General features: G+C 38.3%; 7 protein-coding genes across 7 annotated transcripts; 3 read left to right on the forward strand and 4 right to left on the reverse strand.

Annotated features, from left to right (window-relative positions):
• Nucleotides 1–971: 971 nt before the first annotated feature.
• Nucleotides 972–2696, forward strand: C9374_012250 (uncharacterized protein; the record flags this gene model as incomplete). Its single annotated transcript, XM_044687996.1, has 3 exons — nt 972–1444; nt 1569–1836; nt 1905–2696. The coding sequence occupies 3 exons, from the start codon at nt 972–974 to the stop codon at nt 2694–2696; spliced, it is 1533 nt and encodes a 510-aa protein (XP_044542558.1).
• A 137-nt stretch (nt 2697–2833) lies between these two features.
• Nucleotides 2834–4198, reverse strand: C9374_012251 (uncharacterized protein; the record flags this gene model as incomplete). The annotated part of the gene is made up of 1 exon (XM_044687997.1): nt 2834–4198. One exon carries the CDS (start codon nt 4196–4198, stop codon nt 2834–2836), a length of 1365 nt encoding a protein of 454 aa, XP_044542559.1.
• A 205-nt stretch (nt 4199–4403) lies between these two features.
• C9374_012252 (uncharacterized protein) lies at nt 4404–6050 on the forward strand (the record flags this gene model as incomplete). Its single annotated transcript, XM_044687998.1, has 2 exons — nt 4404–4997; nt 5055–6050. 2 exons carry the CDS (start codon nt 4404–4406, stop codon nt 6048–6050), a joined length of 1590 nt encoding a protein of 529 aa, XP_044542560.1.
• A 76-nt stretch (nt 6051–6126) lies between these two features.
• On the reverse strand, nt 6127–8872 carry C9374_012253 (uncharacterized protein; the record flags this gene model as incomplete). Its single annotated transcript, XM_044687999.1, has 4 exons — nt 6127–6654; nt 6750–8013; nt 8073–8471; nt 8595–8872. 4 exons carry the CDS (start codon nt 8870–8872, stop codon nt 6127–6129), a joined length of 2469 nt encoding a protein of 822 aa, XP_044542561.1.
• Nucleotides 8873–10252: 1380 nt separating this feature from the next.
• On the reverse strand, nt 10253–12118 carry C9374_012254 (uncharacterized protein; the record flags this gene model as incomplete). The annotated part of the gene is made up of 1 exon (XM_044688000.1): nt 10253–12118. One exon carries the CDS (start codon nt 12116–12118, stop codon nt 10253–10255), a length of 1866 nt encoding a protein of 621 aa, XP_044542562.1.
• An 87-nt stretch (nt 12119–12205) lies between these two features.
• C9374_012255 (uncharacterized protein) lies at nt 12206–14371 on the reverse strand (the record flags this gene model as incomplete). Its single annotated transcript, XM_044688001.1, has 4 exons — nt 12206–12440; nt 12527–13502; nt 13675–13872; nt 13969–14371. The coding sequence occupies 4 exons, from the start codon at nt 14369–14371 to the stop codon at nt 12206–12208; spliced, it is 1812 nt and encodes a 603-aa protein (XP_044542563.1).
• An 850-nt stretch (nt 14372–15221) lies between these two features.
• C9374_012256 (uncharacterized protein) lies at nt 15222–21875 on the forward strand (the record flags this gene model as incomplete). Its single annotated transcript, XM_044688002.1, has 1 exon — nt 15222–21875. The coding sequence occupies one exon, from the start codon at nt 15222–15224 to the stop codon at nt 21873–21875; it is 6654 nt and encodes a 2217-aa protein (XP_044542564.1).
• Nucleotides 21876–22307: the final 432 nt, after the last annotated feature.

Raw genomic sequence — 22307 nt, forward strand, 5'->3', positions numbered from 1 at the left:
AGATTAAAGTTTGGTATTTCACTTGCATGAGAATTTTTCTATAAATGAAGATTATTGCAGTTCAATGTCTTTCCTTAATGTGTACTGTGAAAACATGTCGTTTCACTCCAGTTTTTCAAAGGATTCGAACCTTGATTTTACAGTTGATGATTGCAAGAGTAACCTCCAAGAACCAAACGGAGAACGACCAGCGAATTTGTTCATTCAATTCGAATTTTGTCACTCAATGACAGTTCCTTGACAAGTGGTTCTTCAATGAATGAACAACAACAATAAACAAGAAGAAGCTTCCAACGTTGGTCTGTTGCAAATTTACATGAATTTCATTCTCCGAATGTACTGGAAGCTCGAGATTTTTCATGCTTTCATTTCGACAGCTTTCACATTATTCTCATTTGACTGCAAACGATGGCCACAGTTTGCATCTCTCGCTCAGTTGAGTTCAGTTACTTTGATATCGTTTGAAATGGAGGCAATTCTCTCTTGATGGAAGTCCAACCCAATTGTGTGTCGTTGCTGTCACGAGAACAGTGTTCTCCCATATTTTGACATTTGGCATGATGGTCGGTTACTATTTGGGGCAAGAGCCGCAGTTCATGGCACTAATACTTTAATGCACTACTTTCCATTCCGCAACGCAATTGCCAAACAGCTTCGAAAGGTTCAAGTTGCTGGCAACATCATCTCTCGTGCTGGCTTGTCTCTCTCGCTCAAATGATTCCACAAATCTCTCTGATTACTGACAGCTCCACAAAAAAACACCTCACTTCTTCCACCTGTACACTAGAACACATTGCAACCCAACAACAACAGCCCCAACAACCAATTGAACTGTTGTTGCCATCTCTCTCGCTCACAACTTCCAATCATAATTTCTCTCTCTCTCTCAAAACTCAACACAAATTGGAAGAAGAATATAAAAACAATTATATATTTCAATAGTAATAACAACACTAATAACAACAAGACTCATGTCCAACTATCAATCCATTCCCGCTCTATGGGACATTGCAACCTTCTCCTCCGACATTTATTCCATCGAACATTTTTTCGCCAATTCCACCAACAACAATTCAACTTTTAAAAATTCCACCAACACTCCAACATCCACTGCATTTTCTGCCTATAAAATCAATGTTCTCGCCTTCAATTCTGCCTTTTTACTTTGTTATCTCATTTTGGCATTTATTTCAATTGCGAGTTATGTCATGCAATTCAAACACATGAAACGAAATCAACATGTCTTGTTTTGGATTTTGTTTACGTTGGAGGGATTGGTACTGCCTGGAATGTTGACGAGATTGGGATCAGAGTTTGGATTTTTGCATCCCGTGTTGAATGAGGGAAGGACCATTACGATTTTAATCAAGACATTTGATCGAGGATTTAATGTGTTGATCTTGTATGTGGAAGTCGTGTGTATGACTTTTATTACCTTTGTATTGTAAGTTTTTTGAGTTTATTGTGAATGCATGTGTGAGTACATGTATGACTCAAAATAATGATTCAATCATGATTTACTGTGGTTCCTCAATGATGACATTTGACACTTGAAATGACACTTTCAGTTTACAAACCACTAGGGCTATCAATGCAATTACTGCAGAAACATTTTCAAAGGCTAGAATTGCCATCATTGCTTTCATCATCCTTCTAGGCGCTGCTTTTGTCATCATGTATTTACTGACCATGATTTTGGGCGGAGTTACTGTTGCGGCTTTAAATCCTGCGAGCGGAATTAGTGCCGATGCAGCCAATTATTTCCTGCTTGCCATGTATTTGGTGGCTACATTGTTATTTATGATTGCTTCGATTTTGACCAGTGTGTTCATTAATGTAAGTCTACAAATGAATGTGTGAACAAAATTTCTATATTTATGGATATTATTGAAATGATGAAATAGATTATTGGAACTAAACTCATTCAATCTCTAAGACAAGGCCGAGAACGAGTCAAATCCATGATGGCCAAAGGAAACGGTTCCAACAATGGCACTTTGAACTCGAAAAGTCAAGAACAAATTCGAACGTTTGAACAGAAACGTATCGCTCTCAAGAAAACTATGGCCATCCAAATCGGCATGACCGTGTGTCTGTTTTTCCAAGTCTTTGGAGCTATCTTTATTGCCATTAATATTGCATGGTCGATGGCCATTTTAATCTTTCAATGTTTCTTTAGCATTTCTAGTATTGCATTCATTTCATTAATTTTAGCCATTTATAGTCCATTAAGGGAAGTTCAGAAATTGTTTAGAGCGGATTCGAATAGTAGTTTGAATTCGGCAACGACTACTGGAAAGCAACAACCTCATCATCGAAAAGACAATCATGCAGACCGAACGGATGAAGATTTGGCCAATAGTAGTAGTGTCGTGATTCATGATGAAAGTGAAATTGCAATTGTCGACGACGAGTTGAAAGATCCGCAAGTGAAACATGTCAAGATTGTTGATCAATTTGAGGAGGGTACAATGGTTGGGGCAACAACAACAACCACTCCTCATGGCGCCATGAGCACCTCTAGTAACACTGCCATGATGATGATGACCATTCCAAGAGAACTTTTGGAGGCTGATAAGATTTCAACTCCAACACTTGTGGAGATGGAACTTGTGCAACATCAACAAGAAGCTCATGAAAGAGAAACTTCATCCTCTTCAGATACGGATACTCCACCAGGAGTGACTATGGTGTGAGAATATATTCGGGTTTGTTATATCTATAAACAAGTCAATGCATTGAGAATTCCCAAAACTCTTCCTTTTCTGTTCCATTGAGAATTATCGCCTCAATCTTCTGTTCCAAGAACTACTTGAATCTTGTTGTTTATCGCTTATTTATGAACGGGAGGAGTGTAGGAAGAGAGATTTTTGCAACCAAACATTCGAATATTGGTTTTGAACAAGTATTTGCTATGCTTCAATGAATCTTCTCCTCGATCTGTAAAATCATTATAGGACATTTCCAGGTTAGTGAGATTGGATAGGTATGGACTTGAGGCAATAGAAAAAGCTCCGTCGTCAGCAATCTTATTGAGACCGAGATCTAACGAGGTGAGATTTTTCATATTTTCACATTTGACAATGCTCATTGCACCATGATCACCTAACTTGTTACAATATAAATTCAATTCTTTCAATTTTGATAAATATGGGTTCGAGGCCAATTTTGAAGCAAATTCTGATCCGAGAGAATTATTTCTCATGGACAGAAAAGTCAAATGACTCATGTTTGGACTTGTGACAATGGAAATGGCTCCTTCATCTTCAATTTTTGTATCTCCCAAACTTAAATACGTTAAATTCTGCATTTTTGATACAAGTAACAAGGCATTTGACTTTCCAACATGATTTCCTGAAAGATTTAAACTTGTCAAGTTTGTTAAATGATCACTTCCAACCAATGCCATCACTCCTGACTGTTCAATTGAATTGGATTCCAAATTCAGAATTGTTAAATTACACATTTGAGGACTCTCTGCAAGGGAAATTGCACCATCGTTTCGAATATCGCTAAGTAATAAACGTAGCTCTGTGAGTTTGGCATTTCCTTTCGCGAGGTGTTGCATTCCTTGAGGCCCAATTCTTGAATAATCAAGATCAAGCACTTGTAAATTGCTCATAAATGAGCTCGTTGACAGAGCCTGAACTCCACATTCACTGATATCATTTCCCGACAGGCGTAATTCTCTCAATTTTGACATGATCGGGCTTTGAGCCAATTTTTCGACTCCAACGTTTGTGATGTTACAACTGTTGGCACTTAAAATTTCTAAATTCTGCAATTTCGTACATGTTGCTATCGCTGTAAAAGCACCATCTCTCATCTCATAATTATGATTCAAAATTAATTCTTTTAAACATGATGCATATTCGCTCTGTACAATTTTCTCAACCGCCCTTGTTTTTTGCATGATTTGTGTCAAATCCAACGAGGTAATATTTACGTGTTTACATTTGGACATTAATTTCAACCGATTTTCCAAATTATTAGCAGAAAAGTGACTCAATACTCTCATATCCACGGACACAGGAATCTTTCTGGCAAGCCAACTCCATTGTTTACAAACCAAAAAACACTTTTTAATGGTATCAAAATGAAGAAAGGACATGATCAACAGACAAACTTCATCTGGAAAACAACTCGGAGTGTAGGATGCGAGCGATGATTCATTACTTGCTGATGATTTTTGTCCCATTTTTTTTTGTAATTTCGTTCCTTGATTGGAACTATGAACTTGTTGTAATCTCTTTGTTGTTTCAATAAAGTCTTCCCTCAATGTAACATGGTGTGAACGTAATCGTGTGGAAAGATGAATAGGATCAATCAAATACGAACATTAAGGAACATGGGAATCATCGATTTCATAACAATCTTCTAACCATCCTAAATCATTGAAAAAAATGTTATTACAACAATCAAAGATTACAATGATGGAGTCTTTCTTTCAAAAGGCTACTTGGTCCTTTGGTGGTCGGAGTAGAAGAAAATTGATGAAAAAGAAGAGGCTCCGTTTCGGTTATAATTCATCATCATCATTGGAATTGAATTCCTTTGTGAATCACGAGTTTGGAAAAGCCAATTTTCATTCATTGTCTATTTATTGTTCCGAATCATTACCAACATCAGCATCATCATTGAATCAAAAGTCTAATGAAAAGGAGCAAAGGTCGGATGAAAAAGAACAAAATTCTGGACAAAGTAGTCAATCCAATGAACAGCATGAAGAAGATTGGCGTGATTTTGGATTATTCAGTGCCAGACGGTGTCTCAACATGTTTGGTTTGTCAGGATTTATTTATCTTAGTATGGCTGCCTTTTTCCATTTCAAGAGAAAATCGGTAAAAAACAATGAAATGATGAAAGTGTTGGTGGATCAAGACTCGAATATGGATCAGTTACTTGCTATCGAGAATGAGGCAAAGTTATTGAACTTGTTAAAACAGGTCTTGTTCTTGATCAAATCATATCAGTATATTGAGGAATTTTTTCATCCAGTAAGTCAATTGTGTGAAAATGAACGTCTTGATGAATAATGCTGAATTTCGAAACAGTTTTTTATTCAACGCATTTTTGATATCGCCATATCCAAAAACCAACCTCTGAATCAAGTGGCATTGGATATTTTGGCGAATGTGTTGAGAGAACAAACATCGCCTCGTCTTTCAGAGGAATTTTTCAATATTTCAACACAACAACCACAATATAACATGATTCAATTAATGTTGAATTCTGTTTTGAGAGATAATGATTCTGCAACAATTGAAGCCGTCAATGCATATTTCAATAATGTCAAATCAGAACACACACTCTCAGACCAACAAAAGAAATCATTGGACGTACTCATAAATCTATTTTCAAACAAACATTTGCTGTGGAGAATGAATGCTGAAACGAACGATGAAAAAAGCGTCTATCGTGAAAAATTACTGGACATGGTGAAGAATGGAACGGCGCAAGAATTTGAGATTGCCTTGAAATGCATTCTTCAAATATTTAAAAGAATCAATAGAGAAGACTTGTCTGGTAAAATAGCAGTGGATCATGTTTTAGGAGTGTACAGATTTCTGTCCCAGCTTTATGACACAGATGTTGTAAAAGTACACGAATTTTGGGATCAAACTGATATCTTTAACAAAGCCTACGACACCAAGCCAAAGACCAAAGATGAAAATCAGAAATTACTAGACAAGATTGAAGATTCACATTCTGTCATGACCTCTCTGTTACTGAGCTCTGCCTTTACGTATGCCATGCTTGAGAGAAGTCCACAAGTGGTTCTTAACAGAATCATGCTTGCAAAAACAGTATTCAGAAGTGTTGTTCTTTTTGGATTTACCATGTATCTTGAAAAGTACAGAGAATCTTACCAAGAGCAATTAGAAAAGAATCATAACGGAATGCAAACAATGAATCTTTCTGATTATCTTGAAATATGGAACAGCGCACAAATCAGATACATTTACAAAGACATGTTGGTGCTCAGTGTTGTCTATGGATTTTTGGGATTCTGGTCATTATTGCCCATGTTGACATCATTTGAAAAGTGAGAGCTCGTATAATATATTGGGTGTTTAGTTTACTGGGTGTATTTACAAATAATTTACAAAACTAGGGAATAGAGAGCTACTTTTCGTTAAGAGTCAGTGTGAAATCCATGAAGGATTTTTCAACAGAAGAATGAACGACCAAGCTATTCAATTCTTGTCCTCTCGTTCTCAAATCCTTAATAAACTTCAAATTAGAGAAACAGATTCCCTCATGGCCATACCAATTGGGGTTTCTTGGTTTCAGTTCATTGACTTCTTCTTGACATTTGGCATCCTCATCTTCGATCCATGCATCAATAGATTCTATGAGCTGATCCAATGTTGAAACCATTTCAGAATAGTTTCTCTCAGTCATGTGTTCCTTTGTTTGTTGCAAGTAATCATGAACAATGACCTGTTTTTTTGTGGCTTCTGAAAGTTCTGACTCCAAAGTATAGACTTCAATCGGTTTTGCTTTTCCTTTCAATTTGACAATATCTACGAACAAGCACAAGAATTTCTTAGAGACGAGATCATATGTGTTTTGACCAATTAGAATACTCGTGTCATAACGTTTGTTAAGAGTTTCTAATCGACCTGCTGTGTTGACACTATCACCAATGGCCTATGGTAAATATATTTTGAAAAATTTTTGTGTGTTTTGTCAAAATAGTAATTGAAATAAGTCAGTAAAAATTCGTATATTACATAAACACTTACTGTATAATTGAAACGGTCTTTGGAACCAACATTTCCAATCATTGCATTTCCCGTGTTGACTCCTGCTCTTATTTTAATTTGTGGCCATCCTTCTCGTTTGCATACTATTCTTAATTTTTCCATTCCTGCCATCGCTTGAAGTGCAGCATGACAGCATCGTTCAGCATGATCATCCACAATTTTCAATGGGTGTGAAAACAAACTCATGGTTCCATCTCCAATGAACTTGTCAATGACACCATTGTTGGTTTCCACAGCCTCTGTAATTATTCTAAAATATTCAGAAAGAACTTTCAACAAGACGGATACGTGAGCGGTTTCAGAAAAAGTTGTAAAATCAGCAATATCAGTGAACATGATTGAAGTGCTGCAACTAGTGACACCAACTTTGGCTGCAATACCATTTCTCACAATATCTTTGACAATTTCTCGTGGAATATATTTCATGAAAGAATGAAGTGCACTCTTGACTAGTTTGGTTGAAGTCTGAAGTAAATGCAGTTCATGAACGGTTTTGAGTAATTTTGAGCTTTTCACTTGATCCACTTCAAGTCTTGAAATTTTTGACATGTCACGTGCCACCTTCATGATTGAGTATGACAATAATTGAGTAATAAGAATGGCTAAAACAGTTCCCAATACGACCAATATAATTGAAAGTGACAACAATTCTGGTGAGCTTGTGAATACAGTTTTCACAAAGCCATAATTTTCAGTCACCAAAACCACGACCCAATCCAATCCATTGCCTTCATTAAGAAACTGCAAAGACACTCGATATTGGTCAACAAAAAATACTTGTGTCGTGTTATCAGTTGAAAGAGCTGATAAATTACCAGTTTTTGGATCTCTCAAAATCACCTTCTTATCCATGAGAATTGTAGCAATTTTTGCAAATATTTCATTCGTTTGAGTAATATGCACTCGACTCATATCCGTGACATTAACGGACGAGACTCCAATAGATGTGGTGAGAATATATCCACTTCGTTCAAGAATGACAATTTGCATGGATTTCGTTTGCATGTCTTGATATTGCTTGATGGTGTCATTTAGGACGTAATCGAGTTGATACAAGTCGAAATGTGCAACGAGGACTTGAGTGATTGGAGTTTTGGTCACGACATTGTTGGAAATGGAAATGTTAAAAGTATTGAAATTGACAGCAGTAGCTGCACCAATGGAAATGCAACCGAGTGCAAAATTATTGTAAATGGAACTCCATGCAAAGTCTGGAAAAGTTTTTTTAGAGCCGGCCAAGTACCTATTCGGAATTTTTTGAGATTCAACAGTTGAATGGAATTTTGAATTTGAAAAACTTACCAAGGACGTTTGGTTGGATCGAATCCTGTGGATGTTAGCATTAAGGTTTCTGCTTGATAATATTTATCATAGGAATACAGTCTAAGGGTTCCGTCTCCATTGGAAAATCCAACACGGTTTCTGACAGCTGACATTTCAATGTTCGCCAATACTTTGAAACTATTTGCATAGTGGAAGATTGTTGCCATTGGATAACCAAGTTTCGTTGGTGCAAATACATTAATAATCTTTTTTGAATAGACAGGCCAGTCATAGGTCTCATTTTGTAAATGATTGACCACTGACAGTTGCTCATGCAATTGTTCGAGAATTGTTTTGGCGTTGGCCATATGACCTTGAATTTCCCTGTGAATGGAGTCTGCTTGAATGGTGGCGATGTTGTCAATGGACTTCTCTCCACTTCATGATTCATCAAATTTTTGAAATATACAGTTGATGACCAGTGACAGTTCGTCATTGGAAATTTATGCCACATGATATTGATACATTTCCTTTAATTATTCGACTCTAGTTAAGACTTACCTCGAGTAAATGAGAAGAATCATGGAACCAATACAAATCAATGTTTGCAACAAGAAAATTGCTGGTAAAATGTTTTGTAAAGAATGAGGAGCTGGACATATCGATTTTAGAAAACGTTTCGTTCCACTTCTATTATTCTCTTCCAAGTTGAGATTGGCATGGAAGGCCTGAGCAAAACTCGTGCTCGATGAGTCATGAGAACCAGTCAGAGACCCAAAAGATGATGCGCTGTCAGTTGTTGTAAAACTGGGAATAATGGGATGTACTTTGGGTTTCATTGTTTTTTTTGGAGTTGATTCTTCTATGGACTACTACTAGTAGAGATAACAGAATGATACTGTGTGATCGATACTAGAATACAACAATGGCAGTTTTTGTGGGCAAGAGAGATGTTCCCTACTTTCAAACATGGTATTTTGATATTCTTCTTTGAGACGCAAATCTCTCTCGATAGCGTTGTTGTAATCGTACAAACAGGACTCGATCACAATTTAGGATTAAATGTGAATGTAGAGAGATTGTCGTAATTGCGGATTCTTGTCAATGCTAAAACTTAAATGTCAGTCGAAATGTCCATGAATTGTACAATCAGAGATCTACGACTTGAATCAAAGACTTGTATAAGTGTTCATTCTTTCACTGTCGATCATACAAGTCATCATTAAAAGATGATTGGAATCCAATGCACATACACAAGAGAAATATTACAATTTTGCAATGTACAACTTCTCTCTACACCAAATTGTAGGTATCTTCAATTTCCTTCAAAGTTTTGAATCCATACTGATTACACCACTCCAAGCACAGGCGATGATATTCATTCGGATCGCTCTTATAGAGTGATGCTTTCAAGCTGTCTAGAGCATCGTCAAAATTTGGACTAATCATCATGTCACAAATTTCTTTTAAAATTGAGGACATGGAAACCATTTGCGAATAAGTGTCATTTAAGAGTTGATGACAAATCTTTCCATCGTCATTAATGTTGCAGTGATAAATTTTGGTTTCAAACCGAACAGAAGGAGGTACATTTGGATAATCTTGTGGAAATTCGACGTAAAGGAGGAAATATTTGTTGGCATAATTAGATCCAACAGGTCCCTTAAAAACAATTTTCCAAAACGAGAAGTTTTGTTAAACCAAAATTGAAGCATTGGAACTTCAGGAATGTCGCAAGGAGGACTACTGGAGGTAGAAGATGCAACAGTAGGTTCAACTTGGCGTAAAGTCAGAACATCATCCGTTGAGATGCCTAATTCTTGTATTGTGTCATTTTCACACAATTCTGCGTCACTGATAAATAACTTGAATTTGGTGTTCGAAAAGTCTTTCAGTTCCAATCTCGTAGCGATCAACTGCTTGCACTGAGAGACTGTGATCGTTGGGTCTTTGATAGGTATTACAATTTTCTTGTCACCAAACAACGGCTCGTGTAGCCATCTTGTTTTTTTTTGTTTTTATCGTTAATCAACTCGTCACTTTCTGATTCTTTCACAATTCCGCTGTTCGAATAGAAATTGTGAAAGCGGAACCTTGAAGTCTAAAAATGTGCTTTGTATAAAAACTCGGAGGTTTACAACGCTGAGCGTGAATCGTTGCTGTCGTGATTGTGACCGACCACTAAGACGACCAAGTCTCGATTTTGTGATGATCAAGATTCACTCTCCACTAAAGATCAAGCCTATTTCCTTATAATAATTATGAACAACGTCCATGTTAGTTTGAAGGTTTACATATCCAATAAGCTTTGAGTTAATGCTAGTTGTGTACGACATGCGCCATCCTGTCTTTTTTGTAATTTCTCGCATCAATGAAACGTATCCCATAGCATGACCATGCCGTATTCGAATCTTATTTAGTAAATCTGGAATGAGGTTACTTTCATGAGGTGCAAATTGAGCTCCATGATCGAGAAGGAATATTATCTTGGAATAATCATAGAAGTGAAGATAACGAGAAAAATAATGTTGTTCACAACATTCACCATGAATCACTTTGAAAAGTAATGAGCGTGAAGAGTTAAAGTCATGATTGAGTAAATTTGGATCTATTCCACAATCTTCAATAAGAAGTTTGACCAGTGATATGGTGTGATGGTGATAATTGGTTGCACAGTGTCTCAACAACTCAAAATGATCTAATTGTTGATTTTTCACAAGTTTGATGAGAGTTTTTCGTACTAGCGTATTATTATCAAGAATATAGCCATATTGTCCTGATAGTGGGACAAGTGTGTTCAGTAAAATATGTGGCACTTGTTTTGCAAAAATTCCAAAAATCAAATCAGACCAATCTTCATAATTCAAGCCAATCATGAATTTGAACAATACATGTTCCGGGTTCCAGAAATTTCGTGATATATCAAAAGAGAATTGTTGTATGATTTTGTTCAAAAGTGAAATATTGTCACTGTTCAGTTGTGTGTTGTCGGCATTCTCAGATGTGTTACCAGGCAGGGTTGATGCTACAATTCTTGTTTCGTCAGCTTCGGTGAACAATTCTTCATGGGTCATTAATTGATGGCTATTAGAAGCTACACTCATCATACTTGTACGAATACAGGCATTGAAAATGTCGGGAGGAATGTTGCTGTGACAAATAATGTCTGCTATACATGCCAAGACATGAGATTGTCCTTCTTGAATTAAAAACTGTAAAATTCCATTTGAAAATACGCTCATCTTCTTTTCTGGAAAATACAATACAGTTTGTTTCACAAAATGGTAGATTAACGTATAGTTCTTTTTCAATATTGACAGCTGGCAAATATCTTTCACACTCATTCCGTATGGCTTTCCTTTCACAACGGACACAATCTCTTCCCAAAATTTGAAATGATTTTCCATGCATTCTTTCGGATCCAATGTCATGTTGAACATGGAAAGAAAATTATTTTGAATTTTGAAAAACATGGCTATGAAATAATTTGAAAATTTTCTTTGAAATCTTTGTTTGACAACTGCTTTCAGTAACTTCTTACAGGTTTCTCCTGATAAATTAGGATACGCGTTAACCTTGTCTCGTACGCACTCGAGAAATTCTTGATACCGTTTCAGTGACAGTTCCATTCGTGCCTCCGTATAGAGAAGAAGATTATAATAATGCCATCTTCGAAGTCTTCTTCGAGTATGTTTTACGGGTTGAATTGGCTCATAAATGCAATACTCGTCGTTTCCTTTTGACAAGAAAACTGTTGTGCCATCAGTGGTAGGTACTGGGTGTTGTTGTTTTGACATCTCCATTCGTCGTAATTCACGTTGCAAATACTTCTCAAGGACTAATTTCCAAAATTGACCTCCGTGATGATTGGTTGTTTGGTTCCAATGAGAGGAGACTAATAGAAGTCCGTCCAGAAAAACATCGGGAGAGCAATAGTTCGTGAAGAGATGAAAAAGAACATCATGTGGAATAGAAGGTGCAATTATACGAGTCGTTGGTAGTGGTGGTTGAGAACGAACTGTGGTGGTCGTTGTGGCACTTGATGATGATGGCTCCGAATGGACAGCTAAGCCTTGTGGTATCATTTTTTAAATATGAATTTGTCTTTCTAACTTTTCAATAATGAACCTCACCGGATCAAAGAACGAACAATTTACTGATCACGAATTGAATTACTTGACATATTTTTCAAGAATTGGTTTCATGTGATCTCTTGGAATGAGATACAATGGATGACTCTTTGCATCAATGTACAACATGGACTGATCGTGTTTGCTTTCTGGGAATTTCTCTGGATTTTCATGAGTCAATCTGAAATGTCTTGCTAAATTGACGAGGGAGAGATGCAACTCTGTGCTTGCAATACGACTACCAGGGCATTTGCGGGCACCAATTCCAAATGGAAGGCTGTCAAAATATATTTTGAGATTATTAAGATTTTGATTTTCATAAATATAAAGAGTTGGCAAGAGGTGTCAAAGGTCAAAACTTACCTGCTGTACATGGATTTTGGAGCCAATGGATGACCCTTTTCATGTCTTTCAGGAATGAATTCTTTGGCACGAGGAACATATTCCTCCTTCATGCTTGGATGATAATTCATAATTAAGATACGAGTGTCTTTTGGAATAATGTATCCATTCACCTCGAGATCGGTCGAAGTCCATCGACCACTCGTCATGTACGAGAATGAGTTGACACGGAATGTCTCATCCAAAAAGTTTCTCACAAGTTTCATCTTCTTGTATTGTTCCCACGAGATATGAAGGCCATTTTCAGATTCGAATTCTTCTGCAGTGGGTTCACCAAACAATTCCTTCAATTCGTCGAACAATTTATCTTGATATTCAACATGATGAGCAAGTCTGTACATTTGATTCACCATTATACGAGAAGTGACATCAACACCACCATTCAAGAACGAACTCAATACTCCCTCACTCTTCTTTTCTGCATTTTCCATACCTTCAGCACGTTCATCGACATAATCTTTCAATCTTGGGAGTTCTGGATTTGGATTCTTCTCATACATTTTAATCAAGTTTCTGCATCCGTAATAAATCTTATCCATGACAGCTTCCATTTCCTTGTATTGCTTCGTTTTGAAATATTGATAGAGTGGTGGCTTGCTGTCCAATTGAAGAGTAAGATCTGTGCCACGAACAGCAAGTGCTACAAATTCATAAATGGTCCATGGCATTAATTTTTCAATTTCTTCAGTAACTTTGACACCCAAGAAGGTTTTAGCAACAGATCTGAAAGTATACAATGAAGTGACATCAAAAGCATTGGGAAGAAGGTACTTGTTGTCTTCTCCCTCTACTCTTTTCAATTTACTCGCAAGAGTTCTCAAAAAGTCTCCGTTCAATTCTGTAATTTGTGGCAAGCTGACCTTTTCAATATTCTCCGGTTTCATGGCCACATTGAAGAGGTTTCTAATTTCTTGCCAATTTTCATGGATTGGCATTTCTGTGAAATTTCGATCGACATTAAAAGATTTGTTGGCGCATACACAATGAGATTTTCGAGTTGGGGAGGGTCGGTACGAGTATGATGTGAAATGTTGTTTTGTGTGTGCACACGGAAAATGATTGTTTTCAAATGAATATAGTATCAAATTGAATGATTCACAACAACTTACCCATAGGAGCCAATGCAATATCACGTTGTTGCTTGTAAAAACGGTAAGACTTTAAGTGTTCTCTCTGTTCTTCCTTTTTCACTACGTCTTCAATGACTGCAGGATTTGAAATTAAAACCATTCTTTTACCTGGCATGCTGAGACGAACAATATCTCCATACTTTTCACACAACTCATAAAAGTAAAGACTTGGAATACCTTTACGTACGACAATAACCCGTGATATAATCATCATTTGGAATGTTGTTGTTGTTGTTGAATTGAAATTAGAATATAGACTTGTCCAACACTTACCTTTATGTTTGAGTAGATCCAGTAAATTACCGAGAATTGGCAAAGGCTTTGGACCAGGGATCTCTTCATAGGGTTTCGGAGGTGTCTTATTGGTTGACCCTAACGAGGAATGATAGGGACATTTTTGAGCAGCAGATTCACCACTAACTGTTGGCTCACCACCTGCAGAAGTGTTATTGAGTGAGATCAAGTGATGATGGAAACTTCTCAAGCCATGATTCATGGTACTGTTGGCACCACTTGAGAAGGAACTGGACAAGATGGTTGTTTTCTCTGGTTGGTGATGCAAAGTTTTCAAGAGAGGGACTTGATGGTGCACGATCGTCATCATGGCAGAGGAATGACGACGACTTTGCAATGGCCGAGACGATGATGAGATAATGGTACTTCTCAGTGTTTGCATTTTGTTGGTGGTGTGAAGGAATTGTTGGATTTCGAAAAAGCATGTGATGACACTGAAATTGTGGAGAATTAATTTCATCAGAAAAAGAAAAGGGCATACAAGAAAATAAAATTTTGAATCGGATTTGGTTTAAATTGTAATGAACAGGCTCAAAAAGGTTTAATTGTAAACGTGTTTCCTGCTTTGTCAGAGCTGCTGAATGTGCCAATGATTCTCGGGCCAGTGATGAACCTTTGGTTTATTCAACAAATTCTCAAAGGCTTGTGAACTCTGGTTTGTGTGTGACAGTCACCATCATAAATTTGGCTCCCAAAAAAGACGTTAAATTTTTTTAAATTTAAATGAAATTCAAAAAACATTCAAAAAAATAGCATATTGCTACACACGAATTGCACACCATGAAAACTACACTTCATTCCGTCCACTTCATTGCAATTCAATCATGATGAAATTAATTTCACCAACATTCAAAAGCCTAATCATCAATTGTACATCCACAAATTTCTCATCATCATGACAGCAACAACATTCATCATCGAGCCTCTATCACTTTACTCTGATTTGAATGAATTCACCAACAGCAACAAGGCTCACAATTTGCTCCTTCCTCATGAATTCAATTCAGACTCAAGAATCTGCCATTGCTCCATTTTACAACTGAAATTTACGGCACCACCAAATTCAACGTTGAAATTCCCTGTGCAACGGTCACTTTCGTTTTTTCAGTTTAGCCGGCGTCATGGACATATTTGTCTTGACTCTTGAGCCTTATCACCGCGTTTATTTCTTAAAAAATAATCAACCTTAATCACTCCGTTTTATCCCTCTGTAATTTTAGCGCACGGTCATCATGATGAGATTTGAAACTCATTCCATGGCTGTGGTTGTGGCCATCGTGATCATCATCCTGACCACACATGTCCAAGCTTGTACGAATTCTACTGAATGCTCAGCTCAATACGTTTGCCGACAGAATCAATGTGTTCCCGTTTGTTTTGATATTCCTGCCGTGATGACCTCTGTGGTCTGTGGTGGCACTGGACACGGGCGGTGCATGGGTCCTAATAACTGTACTTGCGACGCTAATCGTTATGGCCCTCAATGCCAATGTGTACGAGTAGGAGATGGTAGTGGCAACACTGGCACAGGATCTGTTGGAGGAGTCGACGCTTGCCTCAATACCACGATCGAATTAAGGTGCAGTGGACATGGAGCACTTCGTATGGATGGTTTAACTTGCGAATGCCAGAGTGGTTTCTTTGGTGAACGGTGTACTAGCCAAAGCAACACGATTCCATGTAGTGGTCCAAATTATGTGATGAGTACGGATGGCCGTTGTATTTGTGCCATGGGATATTCGGGCATTAATTGCTCTCAATCTGCACCTCCGATCATAACGACACCTCATTGTATGAAATATCGATCTGAACTCATCTTGCCCGAATGTGCATCGATTGTAAATTATGAATTCATGAACACTGCATTAATTGGGAATAATGAAGTGCATTATAATGAAACACAGTACGAGGCCCTGCTGAATGAAAAGATGCAAGCTCTTGCTGAAAAAGCTCGTCAACAAATTCAACACGACATGCGAACATTTGAAACTTGTGCAACCACATCTGAAAATTGTAAACGTGCTTTACTTACCTTTTCGTGCATGAGCGTATATCCATCGTGTCGATATATCGGTAATGGAACGCCTGTGCCTGTCAAACTTTGCAAAGAATCTTGCATGTCATTATTTGGTCTCATGCCCTCTAATAATGGTACTGCTGGTTCGGCTACAAGTGTTGCTGGCAGCAACAATGATCCCAATGACATGGTTGGAAGAATATGTCAAAATTTAACAAGCTCGAATGCTAATGAGTCTTGTTTTATGATTAATCCCAACAACAATAACAACTCAAACCCCATCTTCTGCGGACCAAATTCGATCATCATGCATAATGGAAGCTGTATGTGCGAAGAGGGCTACACTGGCACCAATTGCTCACTCTATAACCCAAGACCTCAATGTATTCAATACAAGTTCGACTATTTGAATACCAAATGTACCTCACATGCCAGATATTTGTATTTGAATACGTTATTCGGTAGCACTGCCACGAATAGACAACAATTTGAGGAACGAATTCGAGAGGGATTTTCTAGTTTGTCACGCTCTGTGGACATGATGTTCGAAAATGCTAAACAAATGAGCAGTGATTGCAAAACCGATGCATGTCACTTCGAAATGTTGAAATTTATCTGCGCCTACATTTATCCTGCTTGTCTTCATACCACCAACGACACCTCCACCGTTGTTTCTGCACGTATGTGTAAGGGCTCATGCCTTCAAACATTAACCCCTCGCTTAAATGAGACTCAGTACCGGCCCCTATGCGATCCGCTATCAAATTCTGATTGTATTATGTATCCTGATCCTGTGCCTCAAAATGGTTGTGGGCTCCATGGTCAACTTCAACAGAATGGAATATGCCAATGTCAAGACCAATACTTTGGAAATGACTGCTCCATTTATATCCCAAGACCTCAATGTATCCGCTATCCAACCGAGCGCCTCCATCCAAAATGTTATCCTTATGTGACCTATGATTATTTGAATACCATGTTCCTTACAAACGCTACATCCAATCCACAAAGCTTTGATCAAAATTTGATGATTGCCTTTTCCAACATGTCACTGTATGTTGAACACATGAGTTCCAAGTTATTGCCTTTGTGTGAAGCTCTTGAGGAATCATGTAAGAGAAGATTGGAGAGATTTATATGTTTGTTTGTCTATCCTGCATGCAAAAGAACGAGTGCAACCTCTTCAACAACTGATCAGACACTTGTTCCTGCACGCATGTGCAAATCTTCATGTATGAATACCCTTTTACCATTTGCCAAACCAGACCTATTGCCTCTGTGCAACGATTTGAGAGAAGATATTTGCATTGCCATTCCTCAAGACAATGTCAACTCGTATCGATGCGGAGGTTTACTACCCACAGATGAAAAAGTTTGCAATCGAAATGGTATTTGTTTGGCCGGTTTTTGCAATTGCAGCTCTGGATATTCAGGTGCTTTGTGTGATCGTTATGTTTGCACGAACAATTGTAATGGAAAAGGTCAATGCGTTGGACCCAATCGATGCGAATGCACATCAGGCTTTAGTGGTTCTGACTGCTCTCAATTTGCTTTACCACAAGCATGCGTCTCCATTCCAAGCACTGCGATTCCGTTCTGTAAAAACTATGGAGTGAATTACAACGTGTTAAATTTGGACTTCTCTGTGGGAGCAAAAAACAATTCTCATGCTATTCAAGTTTTCATGGATGCTGTGAGTGAAGCAGATCGACAAGCTCAAACGAACTACAATGAATTTGTTGCTGCCAAGAATTTATGTAACTCGTCAGTACCATCCTGTGATATTGCTCCCCTAAAGAAATATTTCTGTTTACAGCAATTCAAGTTGTGTACAAACAGCAATCCTAGGATGTCACTATGTCGATCAGTTTGCCAACAAATTTCTGCCTCGAGCAATATTACCTTAAATTGCGATCTGCTGCCCACTGAAGGTTGTAACTTTGGTAGTTATTTGCCAACTAGTGTCACTTGTTTTGGCTTGAGAAGAGACAATCCTCAAGTATGCTTTGGAAAAGGCCAATGCATTGCTCAAGACCAATGCCAATGCTTTACAGGTTTTGGTGGTGATAGGTGTGACAAATATATTTGTCACTCCAAATTATCGAACGATCCATCTGTATGCTCAGGAAATGGTACTTGTCTATTCAGTGATTATTGTCAATGTCGAAGAGGTTACACTGGTAGATTGTGTGATATTCCAACTTGTAATGGCCTCACAGATGTGATGGGCGGCTGTTCATGGAGGGGCAAGTGTGAAACAATAGATCGATGTGTTTGTGATTCTCCTTCATTGGAGCCATCATCTTTTTGCTCAAGATGTAAAAAAGGGTATGAGGGACCTAACTGTGAATATCCTATATGCTTCAAAGTTCAGTCCAATTATGGAAGTGTTTGTTCGGGACATGGTCGATGCACAAGCCCAAACAATTGCGTTTGTGACAACGGTTACACGGGAAATGCATGCCAATCCTTCACTTGTTATGGAACAGATGCCAGAAATTCAACTGTTTGTGGAGGTCATGGTCGGTGTGTAGCTCCAGACACCTGTGTCTGTGAACCAAGGTGGAACGATGGAAGAAATTGTACATCCTGTAGTCCTGCTTTCAATGGACCTCAATGCGAGAATCAATTTTGTTCCAAGGCTATCACTTGTAACAATCGAGGAGAGTGCATAAATAACGAGTGCACATGCTCTGGTAATTTTGGTGGCAGGTTTTGTGAGAAATGTGCTCCTGGTTTTGTAGGAGAAAATTGTGACATTTTGTGTACTTCTGCATTGAATTGTTCTTCGAATGGCGTCTGCTCTAGGAATGGGTCTTGTGAATGTTATCAACGATTTACTGGTGCCAAGTGTGATACATGCTCAGGTGCATGGTCTGGTTCTGGCTGCATGTTTAATTTACCTTCTGTGTTGACTTTCAGTGCGAATGGAGATAGACTTGTTGGAACCTACTACTCCTCAATCAGAAAACGAATAGAGTGTAAGAGTTTAATCACCGATGATAGTCTTGATAAGATTGGTGGTGACGATGCTGACTGCAATTTACTTTCAGATGGTACCTTTGAAATTGTACTTGGTGCCTTTGCAACAGTGACCACTGGAGATGTTATTTCGTTTTATCAGGATCCATCTAAAGGTGACTCTTCTCCAACTGTGGACGTTCCTGTTGCTTCAGGTTCATTTATTCCAGCACAACCTACAGCCATTCTCTTTGTTGAAAAGAATGTTGTGTCGTCATGTGATCGAGTAGTATTGGATGCTTCAGCCTCGGCCACATTGGACGGTAGAAAATTGCAATATTCTTGGTCTGCGTCAACAGCTCCCTCGAGCGATATGCTTTATTTCCTCAATGAACGTTTCTCTCAATGGAAATACTCGATTATGACCTTTGATGCTTCACTTCTTGAAACAGGCACCTATACAGTAGAAGTAACAGTTCAAAGTTCATTCAATACATTCTCCAAACAATCTATTTCGTTTGATGTCATTGGAAATGCTGTGCCAACAATTTCTCTGAAAGAAGGATTGAGTCCAACAGTCAATATTGGTTCTCTCGCGTTAATCAACGCTCACATTCGATTCCCACTGTGCTACAATGGCAATCCAAGATTAACCAGATGGAATTACACCATGGATGAGACCAAATCTTCAGCTGCCAATGTTGACATTAAATTCAGAGATGGAATTTTAGTATTTGGACCAAGTTATACCGTACTTCCCATTGAGGGAGATTATTATTTTTCTGTGACAGCTCAAGCAGATAGAGCTCAACCTGTTTCATTACAATTTAAGGTAACAGCTGTTGCAAAACCATTGCTTGTGAAATTTGACATCTTTGACGTCACTCAATCCACTGACGAAGTGTTATCGTTCAATGTTTTGACACTAGATCCAAGTGCCACCAGTGATACCTCCACACTCAACATTTCATGCTTTGATTTAGTCAACGCAGTAGATTGTGCGAACCTTCCCTCACCTATACAGACGCCATTCTCGAGCAAGCTTTTGGAAGGCAAGTACAAATTCACAGCTACCTACAGTAAAGGTGTAAGAAGTAATAGCGCCTCCTTAACTGTTACTGTGGTGAATATGGCCAGAGACGCAATGATCCGAGTGTCCATAGTGGCCATGTCCGTTGGCATGTCGAATCAAGTGGCTGACATGACTGCTGTTGATCCTTCGAAAGATTTGGTTCTTCTATCCAGGTTCATTGATCGTGTCTCACGGCCTACTTATTTGTGGGAAAGTGATGATTTGTCATTGGATGATATCGAGTGCACTCTGAGCTATTTGAAACTTCCAAAAACTCTCTTAACAGGTACTTTCACCATTCGATTGACTGTGACCGATGGTACAACACGAACAGGTAGTACTTCCCTAACCTTCACTATGAATCAACCACCCTCAAAGGGAGTGTTTGAAATTAGTCCCAACAGTGGTGTAGCTCTCAAAACCCTTTTCAACATTGGTTGTTCGAATGGCTTTAGTGACCCTCACTTACCTCTCACCTATCAATTCTTTTATTATGATCAGTGGATTGGAGATTGGAAACAACTCAATGATCGCTCGGAGAGAAAATCCATTACATCCCCATTACCTGTGGGTAGTGGAAGTGGAAATACGTTGAGGATTAAGGCCGTTGTTTATGATTCGAAATTAGCATCAACATCGGTAGAAACGAGTGTTGTGGTAACAGCTCCCTCAGCCGAAGAAGCTCGATCCATTCTTCTCAATACCACCACCCAAGGAACCATCTCGCAATCAACTGCTACTGCTGCTTTGGATCTTCTCAAGACGATTCAAACCAATGATTCGAACATTATTCGACAAATGAAAGATGTTGGATCTCAATATATCAATGCTTATTTTGAAAATGTAGAAGAACAGGTGGCTATTTCTGGAGAAACGAGTGACAGTGCCTCAGCTAAAATAGATGTTATTAACACAGCAAGTGGTAGTTCAGCTTACCTTCACGACTCGACTTCCTCGACTTTGATTTCCAAACTTTTGAACACTACATCACTAATTTCATCCTCTGGAACCATCAATACTGAATCAAGCACTTTGGATATTGCCAAACAAGCCGCAGATTCACTCTTTACTCGTGTAAATCAAGCTGGAATGACCTCAAGAAAAGCAAACGCTTTCAGCAAAACCGACATTGACAATTTGAAACAAATCTACCACTCATTGTTAATATCATATACCAAAAACTTAGCTCCTGATATGCCTGCAACTAGATTAGCTGCTCAGGGAATACTCGGCTATAATCGCAAGCTCAATGCAGCAACACTGAATGGTTTGGCTGAAATTGTTGATGGAAAGCACAAGTATGCCCTTTCTCAAAACTTTTCCAAGATTCCAGAAATTGCCTTACATTCTTCTGTTAATATCATGATGAGAATCTACAACATGTCAACAGCGTTATCCGAATTCCCCATTCATACCTTAAACATCACTTCAAAAGTCATTGACTTTTCCGTGATACCAGAACAGTCCATGAAAATTGAAATCAAACGCCAACCACACTCAATAGCCAACCTTACTTTTGAATCTGTAAAAAAGAGTAGCAATGCCAGAGCGTTGTTACAAGCCACCGATACCATGGCTTGTAGAGTTTGGAATGAAGCAACCAAGACCTTTGAGGTTTCATCCGATTGTACGATTATTGAGAAGAACGTTGATACCACTGTGGCCTCTGTGAAAAGTACGGGAATATTCATCTTGACCACTGAGAATGTGAGTCCTTCAATTATTACACCAACTCATTCCTCAAGAAATACCAGTGTCAATGGTGCTGTAACATGTTTCATGATGCCAATAATTACCTCTCTCTTGATTTCATTGGTGGTGTTGGTGTTGTTGTAGTGAACTGAACTGTTCGCTCTTAAAAAATGTCATCATAATTAAAAAGCTTTTTCATCACAGCACCAGCAGCGTACCTTGCCTTTCGGTAATGATGGAAATTAATGATGGATTTGTCATGGTGGAAACTCATTCATAATTGGACTGGTAATAACAACAACAAAATGATTTCTCAAACAAGAACATTCAATGTTCTTGCTCATACGTTATGTGCGATGATGCTAGTTACCAATCATCTGGCAGAAAAATAATAATGAAATTTCATCATCATCAGCGGACCATGATCACAACATGAATTTATTACACCAGCCAAGCAGTGATGAACACGAACAGCAAGAAATGAAACTTCCTTTACCAACGTTCTTTACACCTCCCCAATGATTCATTATGATATTGACAGTTCCATGATTATTACCTGCACATATACGCCACAAA

Source organism: Naegleria lovaniensis (assembly GCF_003324165.1).
Source record: "Naegleria lovaniensis strain ATCC 30569 chromosome Unknown tig056, whole genome shotgun sequence".
Lineage (NCBI taxonomy): Eukaryota > Heterolobosea > Eutetramitea > Acrasida > Naegleriidae > Naegleria > Naegleria lovaniensis.